Source organism: Mesoplodon bidens (genome assembly GCF_964165515.1).
Source record: "Mesoplodon bidens genome assembly, chromosome: 13".
NCBI classification, from domain to species: domain Eukaryota; kingdom Metazoa; phylum Chordata; class Mammalia; order Artiodactyla; family Ziphiidae; genus Mesoplodon; species Mesoplodon bidens.
In genome coordinates this window covers 10,132,262-10,158,990 of record NC_138169.1, presented here as the reverse complement: position 1 = coordinate 10,158,990, position 26,729 = coordinate 10,132,262, and the positions used below count along the sequence as shown (strand labels likewise).

The 26,729-nt window shown below is 43.0% G+C and overlaps 1 protein-coding gene across 2 annotated transcripts in view; it reads left to right on the top strand.

Moving 5' to 3' along the window:
* The window catches only part of BRAP (BRCA1 associated protein), a 31,554-nt gene extending 12,535 nt beyond the window's left edge, over positions 1-19,019 (top strand). Inside the window, exons 6-12 of one of the 2 annotated variants that reach the window (XM_081251968.1) lie at positions 672-820; positions 5,014-5,089; positions 5,551-5,689; positions 6,061-6,170; positions 8,493-8,582; positions 14,255-14,358; positions 16,395-19,019. In XM_081251968.1, coding sequence (XP_081108094.1) covers positions 672-820; positions 5,014-5,089; positions 5,551-5,689; positions 6,061-6,170; positions 8,493-8,582; positions 14,255-14,358; positions 16,395-16,758 — 1,032 coding nt within the window. In that variant the 3' untranslated portion in view covers positions 16,759-19,019. Of the gene's footprint in view, positions 1-671; positions 821-5,013; positions 5,090-5,550; positions 5,690-6,060; positions 6,171-8,492; positions 8,583-10,947; positions 11,143-14,254; positions 14,359-16,394 lie in introns of those variants that run through there. The other variant, XM_081251969.1, reaches the window with a different exon arrangement.
* Positions 19,020-26,729: the final 7,710 nt, after the last annotated feature.

The following is a 26,729-nucleotide window of genomic DNA, read 5'->3' as shown; positions in this document are numbered from 1 at the left end:
CATAGCATTTATAACCATAGGTAATTATACTTTTTAAATTTTGAATTTTGTATCTCTCTCTACTAGAGTCTAAGCTCTGTGAGGAGAGGGACAGACTTTGTTTTCTGGGACTTACTGAATCTGTTTTTGCTCACCATTGTCCCACACCTAGAACAGTGTCTGGCACACATAGCAGGGAATTAATAAGTATGTGCTAAATGAATAAATAAATAAAATCACTGTTGTTGATACTGTTATCACTTAATGGAAAGTGTCAAGTTTTAATTTACTCTGTGGAAAAATCGTTCAGATACACTCCTGTTCTCCTGCTTTTTATTCCTTTGTGTTCTAGTATAGTCATGGCCATTCAGAGTTAGAGCAAGGAGTCTGGTAAAAAGATTCTGGCAGCAGTCTCCCTTCCTAGAATGTCAGCTCTGTGAAGGCAGGCATCCTTTTCTGCTTTGTTCACCACTGTATCCATAGTGCCTAGCACGGTGCTGGGACTGTAGGAGGTGCTTAATTAATATTTGTTGCATGGATGAAAATCTTACCAATTTACTTTCACAAAGCAATAATATTGAGAACATCCTGCGAGGAGTCAAAAAGTAACAGGAAAACTGTTGCTTTAAAAGAAAAAAAAAATTAGAACCCGTGGATGACAAGTGAGGCTTATTCGAGGTGTTTCCCTGTAGGGGGCCAGCCTCCCTGTGATGGACCTAACGGAGCTGCCCAAGTGCACAGTGTGTCTGGAGCGCATGGACGAGTCCGTGAACGGCATTCTCACCACCTTATGTAACCACAGCTTCCACAGCCAGTGTCTGCAGCGCTGGGATGACACAACGTGAGTGCAGAAGGTCACCCCCACTACCCTGTCAAAGCTCATTATTACCCTTTACCAGAATTAAGAACAGCCGCCCCCCAAAATGAATCACTCCAAGTATTTGACTTCATAAACCTGGGTACCACGATGGTGAAGAGGTCACATAGAAGGGCCTTCCGTGTTTCTTCTTTGCTTTCCTCAGTTCACGTGAGGATCAGCATTCCTAGACCAAGTCCCTTTTAGTGCCAATTCTGAACCCTTACGGAATGTCCCAAAGCAGCATGCATTGTTCATTCCTTCAAAGAGCCAGAAAGTGAGGGGGTGCGGGGGAAGTTTAGCTTTGAGGCTCTCATGCTAAAATGGCATCCAGGTCTAAAATCTTATCACCTGCACTTTATGTCTACTCTTTACTTTGGCTGTCTTATCAAAGAGTGCTGGGCCTACAGCAATCTGACGTTTTGGATTTATCATGTTGTTGATGGCTCGGTGGCCAGTAGTAACAGTAGTCACTAAGTATGAGGCACACACACACCTATGTTCTCCTGTTTCCCAGTGCAACAGAGGCCCTATTTGTAGGGTGGCATTGTGCAGACAAAGAACTGAGGTGTAACCTGTACCTTTTTTTTCCAGTCAGAGGTTGCTGCTCCCTTTGCAAACTGCATTGTGGGTCTTAGCTAGAAAGGCCTCGTGGCCTTCAGACACCGGCCTCGTGGGTTTCCCAGTACAGAGAGGAAGGTGCAGAATCAAATAATCACACAAATAAGTGTGAAATTACAGCCACTGCAAGTGTTACAGAGGAGCAGCGTTGCAGCACTGTGACTAGAGAATAGGGCCCTGACACAGCCAGGGCTGTCTGAGGGGCAGCCTCTCAGGGAGGATGCACAGGACTTAGCCAGCTGAACAGTGGAACCGGCGAGAAGGCAGTGTCGGGGAGGGGGTGTGCACGGGAAGGGGGAAATCACGTTCCAAAGCCCGGGAATAAGGAGGGGCGAAAGTCCACAGGAGTCTCAGTTCTCTGCCCCCACGTGGTCAGCTTTACAGAGCAGGGACCCTGTCTGGCTGTTCTCTGCTGTGCCGCTCACACTTAGCAGACACTTAGCAGGAGACGTGGTGCGTAGGAGGAGCTCAGTAAATATCTTTGAGCAAATAAACAGACCCTGGCTTTTCTGTGGCTAGTTTACCTGGAGAAGAATCTTGCCCTGGTTCTGTAGAGTCCTTGGTCAATTCTGGGGTATCATTTGAGGGTTCTTCAGAGAATTGTCCAGGTTTGAATTTGCCTTGAATAAAGCCACGCTGAGATGTTTCTGTTCCATAAAGTGTCTGTCTGTATCTTGTGTCCATCTGCTACACCATTTAAGTTCTGGATGCTTCTTTGTTTCCTGCCACTCCAATTTTACTTTCCGTACAAGTTAATTTTTGTAAAACCATAGCATTTTCAAGTTGGAAGTTTCCTCAGGGACCATCTTGTCCAACCTCCTCATTTTATAGAGGAGGAGACAGAGGCCCAGAGGTGAAAATTAGCGTGCTCGAAGTGTCATGACAGAGAACGAATGCCAGAACTGGGTCCAGAATTCAACCCACCGGGCAGCTGCCCTCAAAACCATACAGTGCCTTCAGCAAGTGGGTTTTGAGCCTCTCTATGTGCACAGTACAGTGCTATGTGCTGAGGGGGAGAGAAACAAACACAGACCCTCCTCAGGAACATTGATCTGCTAAGGGGGAGTCACACATACATGTATGCATACAGTTCGAGGTAGAGATGAGAGAGAGCCAGCTGCCCCGCTGGGGTGGTCTGGAAGGGCTGCTTACAGAAGGCGGTATTGGTACCAGGTCACGAAGGGTGGTTTTTTTGTCAGGGAAGGACATTCTGAGAGGATTTCCCCAAATATCTCCTCAGGAAAATAAGATTACAACTCAAAATTATTTTTGAAGGGAAGGCAGAAAGAATTGAATGAACTGTTATTTTTTAATAGATGAGATGGTATATCATAGAGTGCTAATTGTATAGTACAGATAAGTTTATTTTTATAATTTTCCCCCCTTTTTCCTTTTTATTCTCAGGATCATACATTTCGGAAAGATCATTTTGGCACAGTGTAGAAAATTAGATTTCAGAATTCGTTTGCTGTTTTCTTATCCCACCACTACCACAGCTGCACAAAGACTGAAGTGATGACACAGAGCTAGTTCCTACGTTTGACAAGACTGCTTGTGGCGTCCTAGCTGCCACTTTTTAAAAAAATTTTATTTATTTATTTATTTATTATTTATTTATTTTTGGCTGCATTGGGTCTTCGTTGCTGTGCGCGGGCTTTCTCTAGTTGTGGCAAGTGGGGGCTACTCTTCGTTGTGGTGCGCGGGCTTCTCATTGCAGTGGCTTCTCTTGTTGCAGAGCACGGGCTCTAGGCGCGTGGGCTTCAGTAGTTGTGGCACACGGGCTTCAGTAGTTGTGGCTTGTGGGCTCTAGAGTGCAGGCTCAGTAGTTGTGGTGCATGGGCTTAGTTGCTCTGCAGCATGTGCGATCTTCCCCGGCCAGGGCTCGAACCCGTGTCCCTTGCATTGGCAGGTGGATTCTTAACCACTGGGCCACCCGGGAAGTCCCTAGCTGCCAATTTTTTTACTTCTTCAAGATTGTCCTGTCTTCTCTTTTGGTACTAAAGAAAGAGACAGACTAAATCCTTTAGCTTTCTCTTGGGAAACATAGTCCTTATCTGTGATAAGAACTTAGTGTTCTTCCTGCTTATTTCCATTTCTTGGTTTTATCTATTCAGTAGGGTAACAAACTGATACTAGTTATATCTTGAGCATTCTTTCTTCTTGGTGCCAGTTCACTTAGCCTCAACTATCACCTACTTTCTATCATTTTTGCCCATTGGACACAAATATTCGTGACTGGTACTTAGCATTATCATTTTTATTGAAGTATAATTGACAATCAAAAATTGTATATATTTAAGGTGTACAACTAGATGACCCGACATACATCAACACTGTAAAATGCTCACCACAGCCAAGCAAGTCAGCATATCCATCACTTCACACCTTTACTGTTTTACCTTTTTGTGTTTACTTTTCTTTTTTTTTTGTCCTGAGAACAATGAAGCTCCACCCTCTTAGTAAATTTCAAGAACACAGTACAGTATTGTCAATAATAGTCAACATTGATGTATACCAGTTCTCTAGAACTTACTCATCTTGCATAACTGAAAGTTTGTACCTCTTGACCAACATCTCCCTGTTTCCCCCTTTTCCCAGCCCCTGGTAGCCACCTTTCTACTCTGTGTATCTATGAGTTTGGCTTCTGTGCCATTTTTATTGGCTTTTTGTAAATTGAAACTTTAGTACTCACCAAGCACTGGTATCTTTTTCCAGATGAAATTCATTGTATGATAAAATGTTGTATGTGTTTCATGAAGTACATTAACTTTTTTTTTTTTTAGTGAAATTTACTACAGAATTTAGTTTCAACTCTTAGGAGCAACCTTGAGAGGACAGGGTACATTTTGGATGATTTAAAACTTTGAGAAGTGGGGATAAGGTAGATTGAACTAAAAATACATTGTGGGTAGCCAGACATGAAACAAAATTAACAACTAGTCTCAAGTCTCTAATTCTAACCTATAAATATTTAGTTCTTTGATTACCTAAGCTTTAGACAGAAGAGTGGAGAAAGATATGAGGCAGATCAAGATTTTTCCCTTATCCTCAGCTTTATCAAGATTTTGTGGGACTTACCTGGTAGCGCAGTGGTTAAGAATACGCCTGCCAATGCAGGGGACATGGGTTTGAGCCCTGGTCTGGGAAGATCCCACATGCCGCGGAGCAACTAAGCCCGTGTGCCACAACTACTGAAGCCCGTGTGCCTAGAGCCCATGCTCCGCAACAAGAGAAGCCACCTCAGTGAGAAGCCCGTGTACTGCAACAAAGAGTAGCCCCCACTTGTAGCAACTAGAGAAAGGCCTCATGCAGCAATGAAGACCCAGTGCAGCCAAAAATTAATTAATTAAAAAAAAAAGATTTTGTGTTTTTTTTTTCATTTCGTTTGAGAATAGCTTGAAAGCATTTGTCTTTTGAATGATATCCTTAATTACGATAAACTTAAAACTATTATATGAGAGAAGGAGGATATACAATTGCATTTTTGACTTTTGGGTTCTGTGACAGTTGTCTTTTATATTTAATCTGTATTATTATTTTTTTGGTGTCCTTTATAGGTGCCCTGTTTGCCGATATTGTCAAACACCAGAGCCAGTAGAAGAAAATAAGTGTTTCGAGTGTGGCGTTCAGGAAGTAAGTAACGAGTGGTGGGGAAGAGTAACGCTCGTGGCTTTAATTGTCTGGGGTTTTCTTCTGCCCAGTGTGGCGTAAATTCTTTTCAATTCTTTTTGAGACTGATTTTTTTTTTTTCTTTTTGTCCAGGGTCAGGCAAAAAATATAAATACACAAACTATTACTCCTACACAAAATACTTTATGGTTTCATTCTTTGGCCTTTGAAAACGCCTAGACTTCTGTTGATAAATTGTGATTATTTTTTCTTGCTATTTACATAGAGTTCCATAGAATCCAGAGTGAAAAACTAATTGACCCCTAAAAGCATCCTTGCTTGTTGGGTTTTAAACATATTTATTCAAAACTCCTGTAGAAACAACTCTAAACCTCATCCTGTGTCAGGCTCTCCCCTTTCCACCCCAGTGGACCAGGTCATGTGTTTTTATGTAACTAATTAAGATCATACCTCCTTCTCGGCAGAACCTGTGGATTTGTTTAATATGTGGCCACATAGGATGTGGACGGTATGTGAGTCGACACGCCTATAAGCACTTCGAGGAGACCCAGCACACGTATGCCATGCAGCTCACCAACCATCGAGTCTGGGACTATGCTGGAGGTGAACACCACTCCCATTTTCTAATTTGGATTCATTCTTTCTGAAAACGTCTCCGTCAGAACCTCTCCCCTTGCTCTCACAGCTTGAAATCTTCCTGACATCTGTGGCAAACTCCAATTCTCATGGTGCCCCATAGGGCACTGTTTCCTATGAATGGCCTGCATTGCACAGGATAAAGAGAGTTAATACTTACACTCTGCCCTCTCACTTTTTTTGTTTTTTAATTCAAATGATTTAACCCACTTTTAAAGAAATATTACAAGGCATTTAATTTGGATCTGTAAAAACAAAATTTTGTCAAAGTTAAAGGCGTATGGAGACCCTTTTCATTCTGAAGAAACATGCCTTAGTTGACTCATTCTTTTCTTTAGATAATTATGTCCATCGACTGGTCGCAAGTAAAACAGATGGAAAGATAGTACAGTATGAATGTGAGGGTGATACTTGCCAGGAGGAGAAAATAGATGCCTTACAGTTAGAGGTAAGATATTTTATTAATAATTACTGAATACCTACGTCTACTGCTTTTTACTACTCTAACTTGAAAGGTTGTTTGGGCTTTTAATTTTGCCATACGACCTGCATGTTAGCTTTTGTTTTAAAGATCTGTATTGCTCTGAAGGATTATAAAAATATTTTTATTCCATCTGATTTTCTTCTTTGAAAATCTAAGTTTCACTGAGCCTTGTTACCTTCAGTGTCATGTTCCTGGTTGTCTCAAGTTCAGTATTAGTGTTGTCCTCTATAGCTGTGATAAAGGTGGAAGTTAAGAATCTTCCTGTTGGGGGGGATTCCCTGGTGGTCCAGTGGTTAGGACTCCATGCTTCCACTGCAGGGGGCACAGGTTCGATCCCTCGTCGGGGAACTAAGATCCCACATGCTGCACGGTGTGGCCAAAAAATAAAAAATATTCTTGAAAAAAAGAGTTATAAAAAAAAAAAATCTTCCTGTTGGCATCACAATAGCAGTTGGAAATTGAGCAAACTTGGTCAGGATAAGTTAACCCCAATAGCATCTTTCCATGCTGAGAAGCTTTTTCTAATATATTGGGCTGGCTCTTATGAATTGGACCCTTATATAGATAAAGCCATTTTTAGGGTATTTATATAATTGAGGAAGCAATAAAATTACCACAGTCTTATTTTTCTCATAGCAGTAAACCCCATCTACTATAAAAGTGATGTGTAAGTTTTATATTAAGGAAGGAAAAGTTTAACATGAGTCCTATTTTATAAATTTCAAAATGATTACTTTAAAAACAAATACCTTAACCTTGGGAGGAAGTGGACATTTGAAAACTTGCTTATCTCTAGACTTTTAAGGTCAGTGGAATGGCCTAAAATAGAGCTGATGTTACCATTAATAAATCGTATTGATGTGAAAAAAATTCAAATCTTTTTTTTTTTAATATTTATATATTTATTTTTATTTTTGGCTGTATCGGGTCTCAGTTGTGGCATGCAGGATCTTTCGTTGCGGTGCGAGGGCTTCTCTCCAGTTGTGGTGCTTGGGCTCCAGAGTGCGCGGGCTCAGTAGTTGCAGCACTTGTGGGTTTAGTTGCCCCGCAGCATGTGGGATCTTAGTTCCCTGACCAGGCATCGAACCCGCGTCCCCTGCATTGGGAGGCGGATTCTTAACCACGGGACCACCAGGGAAGTTCCCCCCCAAAATTCAGATTTTTAATGTTAAGTTTTTAGTAACTCTTCCAAATTAAGGATGTTCATTCAGTGAATACTTATTGAGGGTTGCCATCTGTTAGCCACTCTTCCATGTGCTGGGAACTCAGCATTAAATAGACTCCCTGCCCTCATGGAGCATACATTCTAGTGACACACACACATACATTCTTCCAGTTGTCCTTTCTTTCTGTTGCTCTTTCATGCTCTTCTCTGGCCTGCAAACATGATCAGATCCCTTCCGGTCTTCTGGAAGTGTCTTTCCAGAATGCAGATGTGGTCTTGCCACTCCTTGGCTCTTACTTCTCGATATCATACCCCAGAGCCTTCCATAGGTCCCATCTCTCCATACCCTACACCCCAGCCTCACTGGTCTCACTTCATCTCTGAAGCAATTCTAAACATCTGCAGCTCACATCTTGTTAGTTCTCTGGAATCTGTCTCCTCCTCCTGTCTGTCTGTCAAGAGTCCCCTCAAATCTCACCTTCTCTCAGAAGTCCTACCGGATCCTACCGTCATAAGCCACCTATCCTTCCTCTGTAGTTACACAGCACTGTTCATTCATTCATGCACTCAGGCAGCAAACATTTCTTGACATCCAGAATGTGCCAGGCACTGGGGGTACAAAAATAAAGATATAATCCTTGCTTTCAGAGAGTTCAGTCCAGTCAAGGAGAGAGGCAGGCAAACCGGTGATTAAGTGCTAATGTCATAAGTGCTGTTAATGATAGGCACAGTGTTGTGGGAGCCAAGAGAGGCAATTAACCCAGGGCTGGGAGTGACAGGGACAGCTTCCTGGAGGGGGCAGATGGATGAGCTGATCTGAGTTACACTTTGATTTAAAACCATGTAGTTCTTCTTGAAGTCAGCTTAAACAGAAACCTAAGGGTTTTTTAAATTGTACGTTTCTCTGTTTGTCCCTATAGATTGTAAGCCCCCAGAGGACCAAAGTGTAATTGTCATCTCTGTGTTCCCCTAGTTTATTGAGGAGAGTGGAACCAAGGTGTAATATACATTCTGTATGTTCCTCTTAATCTTCTGCAGGTCATTAAAAGTCAGGTTTTAATTGAATTTCAGAGACTGACAACTGTGACTTATGTTTTGGTGTTCATTCTCTGTTTTTGTAGTATTCATATTTACTAACAAGCCAGCTGGAGTCTCAACGAATCTACTGGGAAAACAAGATAGTTCGGATAGAGAAGGACACAGCAGAGGAAGTAAGTTTCTGGTCTGGTGACTGCTGAAATGCCACATGCCAGGACAGCCTGATGTTGGGGGGAGAAGGAAGGGGAAAAAGGGATCTCAGAGTCTGCCTTCTCAGTCTCATCTGTAGGTAGAGAACTGGTTTACCTCTAAAAAGAAACCTTTGTTACATGTCAGTTAAATCTCAACAAAGCTGGGGGCTAGTAAGGGGTAGGAAAAAGAAAAGATTTGGAATCAGCTGGCTCACCCCAGTAACCTAACTCTACATCAAGTTTCCAGGGAGAGGTAGTAAACACCTGACTTGTCATTATGCTAGAGACTTAGTCCCAGAAGGTCATATCAGGGAACAAGAAATTGTAGACCACAGTGAGAATGAAGTTAGTCAAAAAGAGGAAAAGGAAGAGACAGAAATACGCTATTGCACATGTAATCAACTAAGCATAATTTAAAAGGAGAAGGGAAGCAGACATATATTCTCACCTAGGATCAGTAAATAAAGAAGATTTTATTGCGTGCTGAGCCCTACACACAATTTTATTTTGTACTGAGCCCTATACTATACTAAGTTAAGGAAGAAATGAAATACCTGCTACATACCTGAAACAAAAGAAACCTTGGGCTTAAAGCCTTGGTATTTTGGGGCTGGGATGTTGTTTGTTAACTTCAATCAGGTTTTCTAGTTCCTTGTGTAATTCCATTTAAAAAATAGAAGTATGTGCATGAGGGTTTGTACTTTCAGTCAGCCAGCTGGTTTGTCAACTTGGGAACAGCTGCTTTGGGGAGCTGAATATGGGCTCCTGAGGCAACAAGATTGTGCTTTGAAACTGAAGGGAATAAAATTAGGCAGAGATGCTGAAGTGGTCACCATGGCACCTTATTGGTCTAGGGCAGTAGTCTTGAAAATTTAACAAAATAATGCTTTAAAGAAAAGGCCATTCACTACTCGGATGGATAGAAGAGAAAAGTGATGTGATTTTGGTGGAAACCCGGCCCAGAGTGGCCCAGAGCTCCACCTGCTTGGTGTGCCCTTTGGCTCCAGCATGTACAAGGAACCCTGAGGGTTCCAGACCAGGGACTTTGAAAACCAGTGAGCGCCTGAGTGTTCGTGTATAACTAGGGCTCTGGGAACCATTATCAGGACCTAGAGACAATGTTCGTAATTCAGTGATTCCCTTAGTATTAAGTAAAGGCTTTTAAATTTTTTTAAATGATTATTTTTAAAGTGATTATTTTAATAACTTTGCGAATCCTCACCAGCAACTGCACCCTCAGATGGGGGGACTGCAGAGCCGGGTTTGGGGCTCACCTCAGTGGTAGCTGGTGTTATCGTGGAGCTTAGCAGGCAGGGCCAAGCTTTCACTTTATGCCAGGCCCATGGGCCCAAGTTTCTGAGTATGCCTACAAATGAGGAGAAATCAGGTTTTTTTCATTAAGGCTTAACACCAGCTTTAAAATGATCTTTGGTGAAAAGTTCATGATGAAATTCTTACAGGAACCTTCTAAGCAATGGAAGTGCCTTTCCAGAGGGGCTTCAGGTCACTTGACATACTGTTCTGAATAGGGCTTGATTGGAGTCCACGTGGGAAGGAGGTGCATCTGATGGCACTCACAAGGCAGAGCAGAGGTCGCTGCCACTTGGTGTCAAGTTTGGGGCTCGCAGGGATGAGCACTGGCAACTCCATGCAGCCTTACTAGTGGGTTTTTCTACGGGCTTTACCAGCGTGACCACCTAAAGTGCTTTGTGCAGACCCTTGCGAGCTAAGCTCAGGATTCCCTCTGCCGTTTAAGATTCTTTAGGATTAACTGCATTACCTAACACATGCCCATGGAAAGCAAGTCAAGGGGCAGGGAAGCTAAAAATGTGAAACTTGTGTCTACTTTTAGGTAGGGGTAAGATAGAGGCAAGGGCAGCCCTAAATAAAAAGCTCGAAAAGGATATTTTGTTTTCTAGTAAAAAATGTCACTTATCCATAAGTTAATTGGTGATGCAAGCCTTTTGTTCCTGCTGCTGTCCTCCTTTTGACCAGTCCTCTGTCCGTTGGCACCTCCAGCAGTAGAGCACATGCAGGGAGAAACAGTAACCGTGCATTTCACTGGCAGAGATTCTTGGTCATGGGCCTCATAAAAAGGTAATGTGGGGGAGGAGCGGAGCTGCAGATTGAAATTCACTGTGGACTTCAATTCTAATACTATTCCAGTCCCCCGAAGCCTTAGGTAGTACAATTGCTGTAGTATGTGAGCAGAGTCTGTTCTGGAAAATGAAGCTCATACCCACTTGAAGGTTCATAGTTTTAGTGGGGCCATGTATAAGAGCATAGAGTAGGCCATCAGTACAGGTGCATTCCCCTAAATATACCTCTTTTCTTTTTAAACCTCCAGCTCCATATGGAAATTGCTCTTTCTCCAGGTGTGGATTGTGAACTGAGTTTGGTGGCCACAACTGGCATTTTTATTAGACAGCATAGGGTAGATGTCAGAGTGTATCACATTTAATATTGTTTTGTGAAACTTTTGTATCAGGGTGTGTGTGTGTGTGTGTACTAAGTGTTTCTTACTGAGGGCTAATGGTCAGAAGTGCTTTTAAAACCACTAATTTAGGGCTTCCCTGGTGGCGCAGTGGTTGAGAACCCACCTGCCAATGCTGGGGACACGGGTTCAAGCCCTGGTCCAAGAAGATCCCACATACTGCGGAGCAACTAAGCTTGTGCACCACAACTGCTGAGCCTGCGCTCTAGAGCCTGCAAGCCACAACTGCTGAGCCTGTGTGCCACAACTACTGAAGCCTGCGTTCCTAGAGCCCATGCTCTGCAACAAGAGAAGCCACCGCAATGAGAAGCCCACGCACTGCAACGAAGAGTAGCCCCCGCTCGCCGCAACTAGAGAAAGCCCGCACACAGCAATGAAGACCCAGTGCAGCCAAAAATAAAAATAAATAAAAAATAAATAAATTTAAAAAAAACAAACACTAATTTAAGCCATTGTAATATTTGTCTCTAGCAATATTAGAAACCTTTTTGAGGTTACTAGATATTTTTCATCTTGATTTAAATGTGTTTAGCTTATTGTCTTTAGTGACCAAAACAGACAGTTTGGTTCCTTTTGATGGTCATTTCTGTCCTTTCCAATTTCCCTAAACTGATAGGAGTCAGTTTAAGAGAAAATGTCAGAAGGATCTAGTGGTCTTATTTTAAAACAATATTGAGGAGAAAATTAATACCAAATAGAATGAGAGCAATTTGAAAGCTATTTTTCTTTTTTTCTGCGGTATGTGGGCCTCTCATTTTTGTGGCCTCTCCCGTTGCGGAGCACAGGCTCCAGATGCGCAGGCTCAACGGCCATGGCTCACGGGCCCAGCCGCTCCGCGGCATGTGGGATCTTCCTGGACCGGGGCACGAACTCGCGTCCCCTGCATCAGCAGGCGGACTCTCAACCACTGCGCCACCAGGGAAGTCCTGAAAGCTATTTTTTTATTTTTATGACATAGAGGAACTTTTAGAAATCTCTCTTTAATTGCATGTTCCTCCAACTTAATGATGTTGGCTCTAAAGTTAATTTCTACAAAACAGTTAATTTCTTATTTAAAAAAAGAGGGAGCAGTGCTGTTAGAGACCTGCTAGGCGAGCCATAGCAAATGTTTAAAAAGAAAGCGTTAAAAGTAGTGGCCCTTTTTCTGGCGTGATGGATGTTGCATGCATCATGGATCTCTGCTAAGAGTTTAAATCTTGCCAAGAGGTCAGTTTTCCTTTGTTATAGAGCTTTGGCCTCCCATATAGTGCAGAGAGTCTTTTAGAACTTGGCTTTGGACCCAGACTTGGGGGTCCAGTCTTGGACCCATGTCACTCGAGCTGGGTGACCTTGGAGTGTATTGCCTCACCTTTCTCTAAGCCTCAGTTTCTGTAAAAAGTTTACATACCTAAGTCATAGGCTTGTTATAAAGAATAAATGAGATACTGCCTATAAAACACCTAGCCAGGGCCTGGGCCATAGGATTTAAATTCTCAGTCACTTCTGTTCCTATTATTATTACCTCATGATCCACCTGTCTTCCCGTGTCTTTAGAGAAGTGGAGTTGAGGTGTTTCCCAAGTCTGTAGATCTTAACACCTGTGTGAATCCAGTGTCTACATAACTAGACTTCCACAGACTCTTTGCTAGGATTGCTGCCATCTGACACATAATACACCAGAATTTTTAATTTCTCTTAAGTTTTTAAGACAATGTAATTTGAATTCTCTCTATAGATTGCCTTTATATAAACTCAAAATAAGAACTGCTTATGTTGCATATGGCTTCATAGTACATGAGAAAATTAATGGTGAATTTGGATGGAAAAAAGCACCAAACAGAATCACCTGTTACAAGTAACTTCAGATTATTTGGATAATACAATTGTCACTTAAAAGCATGGATTTGAACTGCACAGATCCACTTATATGTGGATTGTTTTCAGTGGATACCTGCTACAGTACTGCAGGATCTGCAAATGGTTGAATCCACAGATGCAGAACCATGGATACGGAGGGTCAACAATAAAGTTATACTTAGATTTTCGACTTCAAGGAGGGTCGAGACCCCACATTGTTCAAGGGTCAAGTGTAACTTTTAGAATATGATCTCAAGAGTTAAAAAACAGTGGTCAGTTAAGAATTGGAGATTCTGCCCTCCTACACTGTTGATGGGAATCTAAATTGGTGCAGTCACTATGGAAGACAGTATGGAGGTTCCTTAAAAAAACTAAAAACAGAACTGCCATATGATCCTGCAATCCCACTCCTTGGCATATATTCAGAAAAGACAAAAACTAATTTGAAAAGAAAAATGCACCCCAGTGCATAGCAGCACTGTTTACAACAGCTAAGACATGGAAGAAACCTAAATGTCCATCCACAGATAAATGGGTAAAGAAGATGTGGTATATATATGCAATGGAATATTACTCAGCCATAAAAAAAGAATGAAATAATGCCATTTGCAGCAACATGGATGGACCTAGAGATTATCAAACTAAATGAAGTAAGTCAGACAGAAAGACAAATATTATATGATACCACTTATATCCAAATCTAAAAACTAATACAAATGAATCTATTTACAAAACAGAAACAGACTCACAGACATAGAAAACAAACTTATGTTTAGCAAAGGGGAAAGGAAGGGCAGTATGAAATTAACATACTACTATATATGAAATAGAAAGCAACAAGGATTTACTGTATAACACAGGGAACAATACTTGATGTCTTGTAATAACCTATAATGGAAATAATCTGAAATATATATATATGAATCACTTTGCTGTACACCTGAAACTAACACAATATTACACAATATCATCAGCTACACTTCAAGTTAAAAAAAAAGAATGGGAGGTTCTGGTCTGGCCTCTGATAAATCATCTCATGCTCTACAGCCTGCAGCTCTTTCTGTACCTTCTGGCAGTTTCACTCAACATTCAGTAGCTCTTGACCCTCTTCATCCTGGTTTAGAGAAATGGTAAGAAAAAAAGGATTTCTCAAAATTTTTATTCCTATTGCAGAAATTCTTTCAGATAATGGTCTCACCTTTTCCAAGTTTGGTTTGTCAAAGTTAAAGACAGGTAATTGGAAAAAAAAAATTGTGACATTAGCCCCAAAGGCCACACAGCTTTGTCTTTGTGAAGTGAAACTGATCTCTGTTTGCTCTTTCAGATTAACAACATGAAGACCAAATTTAAAGAAACAATTGAGAAATGTGATAATTTGGAGCACAGACTAAATGATCTCCTGAAAGAAAAGCAGTCTGTGGAAAGAAAGTAGGTATAACTGGCCTGTTCTTTTCATTAGCTTTTTTATTCTAACAGGTTCCATAAACATAACCTCCTTTATACCCTTGGACACACTCTCATTGTCAAGTGTGTATCACCAAGTTTTCGGGGCTCTCCCCATATATGGAGCAAACCTACTGTGACTTCCTGTTTACTAAAAAATTCAGTGTTTCATGCCAGATGGATGCCATGTGGAATGCAGGACTCTCTCCTGATGTCTGTGCTCATGCTACATGCAAGTATCTTCCATTTTGGCCTGTAGAAAGCAACTTCCTTGTGCCCAGAGCGTCTCTGAGCCATGGTGGCTGAGAAATGGCAGTTAGGAAAGAGATTTACGTTTAAGCTGAAGATGGCATATGTTCTGGCCTTGGTCGGGAATTACAGGCCAAAGATGTTGAATAAGGAGCAAAAACTCATCAACAACATGGCAAGAACAGACTCTACTGCTGTTATTTGGGAAGATAATTGCTACTGATTGAAAGTACCTTTCTAGTTTAAGTTATACTCACAAAAATAATTGGATTTTTTTACTCCAGACAAATGGATAAAAAATAAATTTAAGGGGGATAATTGTCCCTTAAGATGTTTTGTGTTTTTTTTTTTTTAATCTTGGGATAAATTTAGTTTTACAAAAAGGTTGCAAAGATAGTGCAAAGAATTCCCGTATACCTTTCACCTGTTTTCCCTCATTGCAAATAGTTGAATATTTTTAGTCATTTGTGTGGGGGGATTGGGGGGTAAAATCTGTGTAATGTAGATTCTGCCGTTTTAAGTATGCAGCTCACAGTGTTGTGCAGCTATGACCACTGTATGGTTCCAGAATTTTTCATCACCCCAAAAGAAACTCTTCAGCAAAGGTGTTTTTTAACTGCTGTGAAAACAACACTACATTAATAGAAACGCAAATCAAAACTTCTCCTATACATTCAGCACCCTAACAAAGTGAACTGTTCCAAAGAATTTAACAGTTAAAACTGGAAGTTTTCTTTCACCCCCAAATCCTGCTATCTAGAGGTAACCATTATTAATGGTACCAGTGAATATTTGTTGTTCTAGGTCTTTTGCTGTACCTGTGTAAACCTCTCATATACATCTTTGTTCTACAAAACTTGAATAATATTAGGTATTCTATTTGGTAAAATATTCTGTCTTGGAGTTTTTTGGTTTTTGTTTTTTTTGTACCGGCACATCTAGATCTATTCTGATCTTTGTAACATCATATGAAGGTCCCATAATAATTTTAACCAGTTCTCCTTGAAGGACATATAAGTTGTTTCAAGTCTCACACTACTGTGAACAATGTTGCAATAAGCATCTTTCTGCATTTGTCATTTAGTGCAGTTCTGAGTATATTTACTTTATAGGATAAATTCCTGGAAGTAGAATAGCTATGTGAAAGGCCAGGTGAAAGTTTGATTTTCATAGATGGTGTCAAGTTGACTTCCAAGGAGTTTGTGCCAGTTCACACTCTAGTACCAGCATGTGGGAGTACCCCCTTTTCCCACATCTGAGCTCTTTGGCATTCTGATACGTAAAAATGGTATCTCAAGTGGTGTTTTGTCATTCTTGTGAGTAAGATTGAGCATCAGTAAGGCACTCCCTATTCTTGAAAACTCTTCTCCAGCAAATGCAGTGAGATCAGAGTACTTGACTCTTTAAGAATGTCACTTTTCTTCATAACTTCTTTATCACAGCTGTCATCTCTTAAGCCACCCATGTAAACAAAACAGAGAAGCAGTAGAAATTTTACCACGAATCACAGAATAGTTTCTGCTATTGAAAATTTTCTGATCCTTTAAAAAAAAAAAAAAATTGTCCTGAGGCTACACTTGAGTTAACTAGAGCAAGATTCTTGTTTTAGGTAGCTGTTGCAATGGCAGCAAACCAGTCCCCCTGGCCATGGGAGGGAGGGGTCTGCCCTAAATGGCTTCTGAGGTCATGGCTCCTCTGTTCAATCCCAGAGCAGAAAGGGGACTGTGTCAGCAAATGCAAAACGCGCTTTGTCTTCCTTTGTTTTGTAAAAGGTGCACTCAGCTAAACACGAAAGTGGCCAAACTCACCACAGAGCTCAAAGAGGAGCAGGAAATGAACAAGTGTTTGCGAGCCAACCAAGTCCTCCTGCAGAACAAGCTGAAGGAAGAGGAGAGGGTGTTAAAGGAGACCTGCGACCAGAAGGACCTGCAGATCACTGAGATCCAGGAGCAGCTGCGGGACGTCATGTTCTACCTGGAGACGCAGCAGAAGATCAGCCACCTGCCCGCTGAGACCCGGCAGGAAATCCAGGAGGGACAGATCAACATTGCCATGGCCTCGGCCTCAAGCCCCCCGTCTTCGGGTGGCAGCGGGAAGCTGTCCTCCAGGAAGGGCCGCAGCAAGAGGGGCAAGTGACCTTCAGAGAAACACATGTCCTTGAGGCTGTTTTCCCTGGCACAGCAAGGGTGTGCTGGGGCCTTCAGCTAAATGTGAGGGTGGACCCTGAATAAGTATAAGTGAGGATCAAGCCGCAGTTGTTTGGATCTTTCATTTGCTAGCGTGTGGTGTAACGAACGTTAGAGGGCTGACAGCTAGTAGAGCTGAGGGAAACGGGCAGTGTTTTCAAAGGTGGCTGCTTTTTTCAACCATAATAGTTCACTGACCTCAGACGTTCTAATGACCATTTTGCCTTCCTACTTGATAGATGCCCCAACTCTGCTGTGCATTTTTCTGTTGTATTTATTGAGTTGGTGTATTAGACGTTCAGTTCTGGAGTCACTTTAAGAGGTCGAATTTTTTTGTGTCCCCTCAAAGGTAACTAACTATCCTTAGAGCACCAGACCTGCCTGAGGTCATCGCAGCTGCTTGAGAGAGAGGTTCTCCACGGCCACTGAGGATTTATGAAAATTCCCTAGCATTAGCATTGGCATCCCTCCCTGCCTCCAGGGAATTGAATAATTGGTCAAATGTTACATGAAAAGAGGCTGGGTCTGTAAACCTGGCACTGGCTTGTCACCAGCAGCCATCTCCTCTTGCTCCAGGCCTAGCCAGGAAAAACAAACAGCCCCGAGCAGACTGAGTGGACCCAGTGTAGGAAAAATGGTGATGTCCCCACTTTGTTTATTTTTGATGCCTCCACAGCTCATTATGTACCTCAGAGAAGGAGGCTAAATGTTTGCTCTGAGACTCAAATCTCAGAATGGATTTCCTAGCATCCAGCAAGAATAAGCAGGCAGATTTATCATCCATGTGAAAAGGCAGAGTGAGGCCTCTGCCTGGCTGGCTGTGTTTTGCTGGGATCAGTATTTTCTGAGTGTTTTTTACAAGAGATGGGGCTGCGTGTTCAGGTTGCGGCTAAAGGGAGCTTGGGCAGGTTTTCAATTATGCCTTCAAGGTATATCCAAAAGGCTGCTGCTAAATCCAAAAATTAGAATTTTAACAGAGGCCCCTTTAAAACAGTCATGTAATGCTTGTGTGGGCCAACAGAGGGACTGTGTACTTTTTCTAGAAACAGAAATGTCAAAATAAAATTCGTAATGTGTGGTAATTAAGCAAAATTAAAGTAAGACCCGTGTTGGAATTTTGCTTCCAAAAGAGGTAGCTAGGTAGGTTAACAAGACATAGTGTTAAATGATGGGGTTTTCTTTCCTGTGTTTATAATTAGCCAAGGTTTTCAAATGATCACACTTCAGAATTGGTTCTTAGCCTACGATTAGGCCTCATCCTCTTTGACCTAAACATCTTGCACGTTATTTGTTCGCACACCAACTGTCTCGCTAATCACCATCCACTTCTGTGGGATGTGCCGCAGCATTTCCCAAAGAACCTTCCCTGTAACTTTGCAACATGAATGTACTCAGACATTCTCAATTTTTTCTTAGGGCAAACCAACTCCATAAGTCCCCCTTGCACTTATATATACATATATCCTAAAGCAAGAGTGGGAATGGGAAGCTAACTTAATTCTCTTTCCTATAGAGATTCTATTTTATTTAAAATCTATTTTTACACTAGTTAGAATCCTGCTTTTTTTGGCCAAGTACTTGTCTTGCATGTCTGACCTTGCAGAAGCTGGGGTGGATCGCAGCATACTAATTAAGAGAATTAGAAGTAGTTGACAAAGCTTGCTTGCTCATTTCTCTCTGATCACCTCCAACAAGCAGCCGTACCACCAGCTGGGAGAACAGAGATTTTCAGTATAGGTGGGATAAATGCTCTGAAAGCCTGTGCCTAGAGGAATGAGCAAATAGGCAAATGTTTCCAAACTACTTGAAGGTTTGAAAAAATGTTCCAGAAAAAAGTCTTGTCAAGCTATGTAAAGAAAATGTTTTATTAAACCGGTCAACGAGTTATGTTTGAATTTGACAAAATTACATAAGGTAGAAGCTGTTAGTGTTTCCTACAGGATGGAAATGAACCACTTAACGTATCCATACTACCTTGAACAAGGAAATTGCATTAAAATAACCAACTCTGAAATGATTCTGCCCCGTGTGAAATCTGTGTCTCTCTGGTTGATATTTGCTTGGGAGCTTGTACCTGAATAATCTAAGAAAAAGTAGCTGAACCAGATACAGAATAGGGAAAATTCTCTGAATTTGGAAGCTTGGGTTAGGAGAAGACCCAGGCATACAATTCTTTTGCAAACTAAAAGCAGTCAATTTCTACACCTGAGACTTTTTTCCAGGCCCTACACCGAGCTGAGGTTGTTTTATTTTTGGAAACTGTCATAAATGTGACTTGTTAAGGATCCACCATGTAAGAAAAAGCACTGAAGCAACTCCCCGCTCCCTGCTTGCGCAGTGAAGTTGTCCTCATCAGAAGGGCTGAGAAAGTGATTTAAACAGTCAGCCAGTAGAATATGGAGAACTTGGCAAATCAGAAATGAACAACCTTCTGTCATCACTTGGAAACCCCTCTCCTAGTGCAGTCGGGATACACAAGCTACAAATACTATCCATAAGATTTGGCTGCTCTGCACGATGCCACGTTGCTTGGGCTGGTGGCAGATTTTAGTTTGTTGTGATAAAGTCCATGGACTTATCTAAAAATGGAAAGTCACTTCTAAAACATTTGAGGAAAGCTATTCTGTTTTCTCCAGGATAAAGCTGATTTATGTCGTGGTCATTCTGCTGTGTTACTTCTTGGCAGTAGAAGGGAAATCTTTCAGGAATTTCTTAAGACCCAGCTCCTGCTCTTCAATGGTGCTGGGGGACATCTCAACTACCCAGAGACCTGGCCAACACCTGAAGCAAGTTTGGAAGGCACCAAGTGTTCTCTGGCAGGCCTCTGCTGCTGGCCAGTCTTCATTCTCGCTCATGAAAATTCCTGAAACGGGAGTCCTAGAATTCTTGCAGTGGCTACACCAACAGATGTGGCTTTTAAAGTTAAAAATTTTAAATGACAGAGTGAAGTCCTAATAGGGAGAAAAGCCTTTCCCTTTAGGAACCCTGAGTTTTACCCCAGAGCCAAAGCCGAGTGTCTCCTCTGTGATGTGAAGTTGATTTCCTCCCTGCAAATGCAGTACTGTGGTCAGCCTGCAGCATGCAAAAAACATTCTTTGCATTTGTGCGTTAGGAGACTTCAGGGAAGTTATGTAAGACTTATTTTTTACTTTTTTTGTGGGGGACGGGGAGTGTGGCCTCTTTATCCTGATTAATGTCATAATCAACTCCTTTACATCCTCTTTGTATTTTTTTTTCTCTTTGTATTTTTTAAAGGTAGTGGTAACCATGTACCACTTGATGGTAATAACCCTTCTTCTTGCATCCCTGAAACTCACGTGCCCTCCCAGGAATGCTGTCATTTACGATAGCAGTTTCTATCAGACATGAATTTTGAAAGCTGTACTTCCAGAGGCCAAAACGATTTCAGCATCATTTTAGCTAGTATGCTCTTCATGAACTTGAGTATTCTCTCACTGTGATTCTGAAAGCTTACCAGAGCCCGAAAGGGGCTCTGCAGTTGGTTTTTAATCTGGATTTTGAATTCTTACTTCATTAAAGAAGCCCAGGAAGAGATGAACAATCTGTTGTTTTATACAGGATGACTGTGGTCTTTGGGGCCTAATATTGAACTGCTTCGGGTCAGAAACTTCTCACTGGAAATCAGCTGCAGAATGTAGTTTTGGTACTTGGCACAGAGCTGCGCTGGTGCGAATAACATTTGTTACTCCAAGGCTAATTACCAAGCACACGACGTGAACAAAGAAGCTTTGCTTCTTTTCAGACCCTGTTCTAAATCCCCTGACCCAAAACTCCTTTCAGATCTAGCCTCTCGAAGTAAATGCAGAGAAGTTTGTCCAGTAGGGAGTAGGGGGAGGGGTCCATCCAAGAGTGCAATCACCTGCAAGGTCTTGGACCATGAAGGTGTACGACACCCAGAAAGAATCTACCCTAGTACAACACTATTGACGGTGTGATTCTTTCCAAAAGATCAAAGTGAGCCTATGGCACACTGAGCATAAATGTTGAATAGGAAAAACTGTTCTGACTTGGCCTCTCTGGAGATGTCTTTTGCCATCTTCTGCCTGGAAGAAGCAGCAAGTCCCAGACCGAACTTCCTTGTTCAGTTGTTTCCTCACTTAAAAAGAAAGAGCAACTGAGATCCCTCCAGCTAGATCGATTTTTGATTCTAAATTCTCAGTCCCTTGGTTATGGCCCGATGGGCCAAAAATTCAGACTTTGGCTAGAGAGCTGGGAGAAGGCGAGTGCCATTGAAAGAAGGAGGTGTTTCCACCAGTTGAGAAACGTGCTTGTATCACTTTACATCATTATCATCGTGCTTCACACCAAAAGGCTGCGGCGCGAACTGAAAAAGAACGCAAACTAATTTCTGGGCAGAAGAACAAATCACGGAGAAAGACCTATAACTGAAGAAGAAATGGAAAATTTCAGAAGGAATCAGGAGAGTTGCTCGCTTGGAAACACTCCAGTGGAGAGTGAATTGGGACTTATTACACACAGCCAGCGGGTCCTCCAGCAGCATTTTCCAGGAACTATCTTTTGTGAAGGACCTAGCCCTCATCGTAGCTGTGCCCACTCACACATTCTGATGAGTTTATGCTCACTCGGAAACTATGAGCCCAAAACCGTTTGCCAAAGGGACTGCAACAGAAGAGCCACGTCACAACTCTCCCCCACCCCTCCACCTGTCCTTGGGGAAACAAATGAAAAGCCTCCTTTCAAAACGCACACCTCAGGAAAACAGCCTTCGTTTCATTTGTTTCCAGGCTGCGCAAAATCAACACTGATTGGCCTTGATCCCAAACAGGGCCAACTGCGGACGCGGAGATTCTGCAGCCTCCGGCGCCCTCCCCCCAGCACATTCAACTTCAATTACGTGGGAACAGGCCCAGGCTGGGGGCTGCCGCCAGATTCTCCTGGCCCGGTTGAGGAGGCCCCGTGCTGTGGCCCAGAATCTTTCCTAAAAGTCTGTACAGGATCTCTCGGTTGCTGCCAATGCTGCACTTTCTCTTTGGCGAGATTCCTGGCTCTGCTTGGCCACAGTCAGGCTAAAGCTCTCTCCTGTTCCTTTTTTTTCCTGTATGCCGGGATCTCCTCTCCCTGGGGCCCCACTGCCCCTCAGAGTTGTAAATAAGGATGTTCTGCTGCTTTTCAGAACCAGAATAATCCCAGAAAGATAAGCCCCACTAAGCAGCGTCTCTCTTCTCCGTTAGCCCGCAGGAAAGGGCTGCCTTTTTGGTGAACTCTTAAAAACACTTTTCTTTCACCTTCTGAGAGAACATTCTTGTGGGAAGGGAGGTAACTGATGCCACAGAACCCTGATTGGATTATTGTTTGCTTGTGTGAACCCAAGTAGACTAGAAAAAACCTAAAAGAACATCCCCTTGAGAGACCCCTTTTCCAGCCCTGGTTACCTCAAGTACACAATCCAGAGGGGCAGACCCCAGATCTCTGTTTTCTTTGGTAGGACCCAAAGCTGATAGAGTCATCTTGCTCTTGCCAAGAATGAGAAGCGGAAGCAAGTCCTGTCTTTGTCGAGGCGTTTGATTCCAAGGCAAGCTCGCATTTGTTGAAGTCCAAACCACGTACCAAACTACAGTTACTGCGTTGAGTGCTTTCCTTGTACCCAACACCAGTCTGTAAGGTAGGTAGAGTTATCCCATTTTACAAATCAGGAAACTAAGGCTCAGTGGGGGATATTTCAGCACTGACTTGACTGAAACACGTGAAAAGGGTAGTGCCCCATCTCAGCATTGTCTGATCCCAAAATCTGGTCTCCTCACCACTCTGCTCTGCTGCTCCCCTAACATTGGAACTTGGGAACAAAGGACAGCCCCCAGTTCCTGTTTTGTGATCGCTCTGGGAAAAGAGCAGAGTACTGAGTTAAGATTACTTCTGTGTGAGGACAGCAGTTCTGCACGCCCACCCTCTGCAAGCCTTCCCCTCTCCTCGTGGAACTTTCTGACTTCTCCCTGGCTCTCTCCCACTTTAGCAGGGCCTGAGCCAGAGCTGATAAAGAAGGAGGAAGAAAACAACGCCACTGCTTCCCCTGCTACACCTGAGGGCCACCTTTGGGAAATTGCCTGTCGTGGCCCTTCACCCTGGGGGACTCAGGGTCCAGGCCACACCAAGCAAGTAAGCTGACGTCTCAGTTCTTTCATATGGAGCTACATGGGAGCCGAGGTGCTTCCCCAGCTGGAAAAGTTGCTTCTGGAACAAAACTATGTAGACCCTAAAGAGTCCTTTCTTTGAGCGTGTAGACTCAGTTACTGCCCCCAAAGGCACAGTCCAACAGGCATAAACAGGCTAACTGGAAACTTTAGATTCTGGAGGGATCAGCTTAATTTGTGGCTTCAGTTTATTACAGAATAAATAGGGGAAAGAGAAAGCCTAGAACAAGATTTTTATAAACTACTGAGGGATATTATAAAGCAGTGTTAATTTGGCAGGTATAGACTGGTATATGTGTCTGTGCACAAATATTTCCAAGAGTTTTTTCTGTTTTGTTTTAATTGAAGTATAGTTGATTTACAATGTTGCCACCAGGGAAACCCTTAAAATATTCTTTTCCCTTATGTTTTTTTAAATAAATTTATTTATTTTATTTATTTATTTTTGGCTGTGTTGGGTCTTCATTGCTGCGTGTGGGCTTTCTCTTATTGTGGCGAGCAGGGGCTACTCTTCATCGTGATGCACGGGCTTCTTATTGTGGTGGCTTCTTCTTGCAGAGCACGGGCTCTAGGTGTGTGGGCTTTGGTAGTTGCAGTACGTGGGCTCAGTAGTTGTGGCTCGCAGGCTCTAGAGCACAGGCTCAGTAGTTGTGGTACATGGGCTCAGTTGCTCCACAGCATGTGGGATCTTCCTGGACCAGGGATTGAACCCATGTCCTCTGCATTGGCAGGCAGATTCTTAACCACTGGATCACCAAGCAAGTCCCTCCATTATGGTTTATCTCAGGATATTGAATATAGTTCCATGTGCTATACAATAGGACCTTGTTTATCCATTCTATATTCTTATATTCTATAAGAGCTTTTTCTTTATTTCTTCTTTTATATTATCACAAGTCAAACTTAGTTTATTTATTGATTGATTTATTTATTTTGGCTGTACCGGGTCTTAGTTGTGGCATGTGGGATCTTTGTTGCAGGTTGCAGGATCTTTAGTTGTGGCATGCAGGATCTTTAGTTGTGGCACATGGGCTCCTTAGTTGCGGCACATGGGCTCCTTAGTTGTGGCATGTGAACTCTTAGTTGCAGCATGTATGTGGGATCTAGTTCCCTGACCAGGGATCAAACCCAGGCCCCGTGCATTGGGAGCGTAGAGTCTTACCCACTGGACCACCAGGGAAGTCCCCAAACTTAATTTATGATAGAGATTCAATACCAATTTTTGTTATGTAACTCACATCTTCACTTATTTCTACTTATCCTGCTTACAATTATATATTCTAACTGCTGTACAACAATAGTAGGAGCTTTCTCCTCTAAAACACATGAGTAGGGGACTTCCGTGGTGGCGCAGTGGTTAAGAATCCGCCTGCCAATGCAGGGGACACGGGTTTGAGCCCTGGTCTAGGAAGATCCCACATGCCGTGAAGCAGCTAAGCCTGTGCACCACAACTACTGAGCCTGTGCTTTAGAGCCTGAGAGCCACAACTACTGAGACTGTGTGCCGCACCTACTGAAGCTTGCGTGCCTAGAGCCTGTGCTCCACAACAAGAGAAGCCACCGCAATGAGAAGCCTGCGCACTGCAACGAAAAGTAGCCTCGCTCGCCGCAACTAGAGAGAATGCGCAGCAACGAAGACCCAATGCAGCCAAAAATAAATAAAATAAAATAAATAAATTTATTAAAATACATGAGTATATTGTTTGTGTGTTTAATTTTTATTGAGATGTAATTAACATATAACAGAATGCAGCCTTTAAGCATTCAGTTGGATGAGTTTTGACAATTGTATACATCTGTGTAACTGCCACCCGAATCAAGATGTAAAACATTTCCATCTCCTCCCAAATAGCATGTTTTACTTTTAAAGCAGAAAAATAGAAAGAGGAAAATTAAAAGTACCCTTATCTCAACACAGGAAATCATTGTTTCTTCCAAGATTTTCTATACATATTCTTTTTTTATGGTTTATTTGTTCTGTCAGTAATTAGAGGGCCTACTAAGTGCCTGATACTGTCTAGGTTCTGAGGATATGATGGTGAATACAACAGTCCCAGGCATTGCCACCCTAAAAACAAACAAAGTTGGGTAAAGTTTCAGATAACAGTAAGTGCTAGGATGGGAGTTCCCTGGTGGTCTAGTGGTTTGGACTCCATGCTTTCACTACCGAGGGCCCGGGTTCAAATCCCTGGTTGGGGAACTAAGATCCCACAAGCTGTGCAGAGTGGCCAAAACAAAACAAAACGGTAAGTGCTAGGAGAAAAAATGAAAGCGTATAAGGAGATAGGAGGGAAGGGCTGTTTTAGGTTGGATCAGTGGAGAACGCCTCATGATTTACTGTGTGCCAAAAATGCTTGATTCAGACCTCTGGCCTCCAGAACCATGCGAGAATCAACTTCTGTTGTTTCAAGCCCCTCAGTCTGTGATACTTCATGAAACTAACCCCCTGCTCTGTGCTTCTGTTTCCTCCACCAGCTCCACCTTCCCCCGGCCAGCCCCTATGTGTGCAGTCAACCGATTTTAACTGCCGCCTCCTCAGGAAGGCCCTCCCTGGTCTCCTGGAGCAGCCCGGCAGCCCCAAGGCCTTAATTTCTGCCTCACATCAGCAATCAGGCCTCCACCTCAGTCACACCAGCCCGCACGAAGTAGGGGCTTCTCAGGGCTCAATCCTGGCCTTCCTACTCTTTCTCCTCTCTCCCTAGGTGAGCTCACCAACTCCTGTGATGTGAAAGACCACCCTGATGCGGTCAAATCCCCAAATTTCTACCTCCAGCCTAGACCCTGCTCTGAGCTCAGAACTCACAGATCCACCTGCTTGCTTTATATCTCTGTTGGGATGCTGCATCCGTTATCTCAAACTTCACGTGTTTGAAAGGGATTCTTCCATTCTCCTCCACAAATCTCCCCCCGACTCCCACATCTGGTCTTTGACTCAGAATAAGAACCATCCCCGGGAATTCCCTGGCGGTCCAGTGGTTAGGACTCCACACTCTCTGCCAAGGGCCCGGGTTTGATCCCTGATCCGGGAGCAAAGATCCCGCAAGCCATGAGGCGTGGCCCAAACAAGCAAACAAAAAACCATCTTCATCCATCCAGGCGTCGCCATTGATTCCTCCCTTCTCTTTCCCCCTCACTAACCATCAACACGTCCAGATGGACCTGGCCTTCAGATGTCTCTTCTTTTTTTTTTTGGCTGTGCTGCACAGCATATGGGATCCCAGTTCCCCGACCAGGGATCGAACTCGGACCCTCGGCAATGAAAGCACGGAGTCCTAACCACTGGACCACCAGGGAAGTCCCTATGGAACCTCTTCTGTCTTCTCCACCCCTGTGGCCACCATCTGATCCAAGCCACCATCTTCTCTCACTGGGATAATTGCAGTGGCTTCCTTTCTGGTCTTTCCGCTGTTATTTTGCTCCCTTCCAAAGCATTCTCTACACAGCATCACTTCTCCGCTTATGACAGTTTGAAAACCAATCCACGGTTTTCCTGGATCTTAGAGTAAAATCCGAAGTCTTACCTGAGCCTGAAAGGCCTTGTGTGATCTGGCCCTGACCTGCCTTTCCCATCTCACCTTCTACCACACTCCCTCTCCTTTCTGTTGTCCCAGCTACTGTGAGACGTACATGGTGTATTGCTTTGCTGGGGCCACAGCAACAAAGTGCCACAAAATGAATGGCTTAGACAACAGAAGTGTATTGGCTCACAGTCTGGAAGCCAAAAGTCTGAGATCAAGGTGTCTACAGGGTC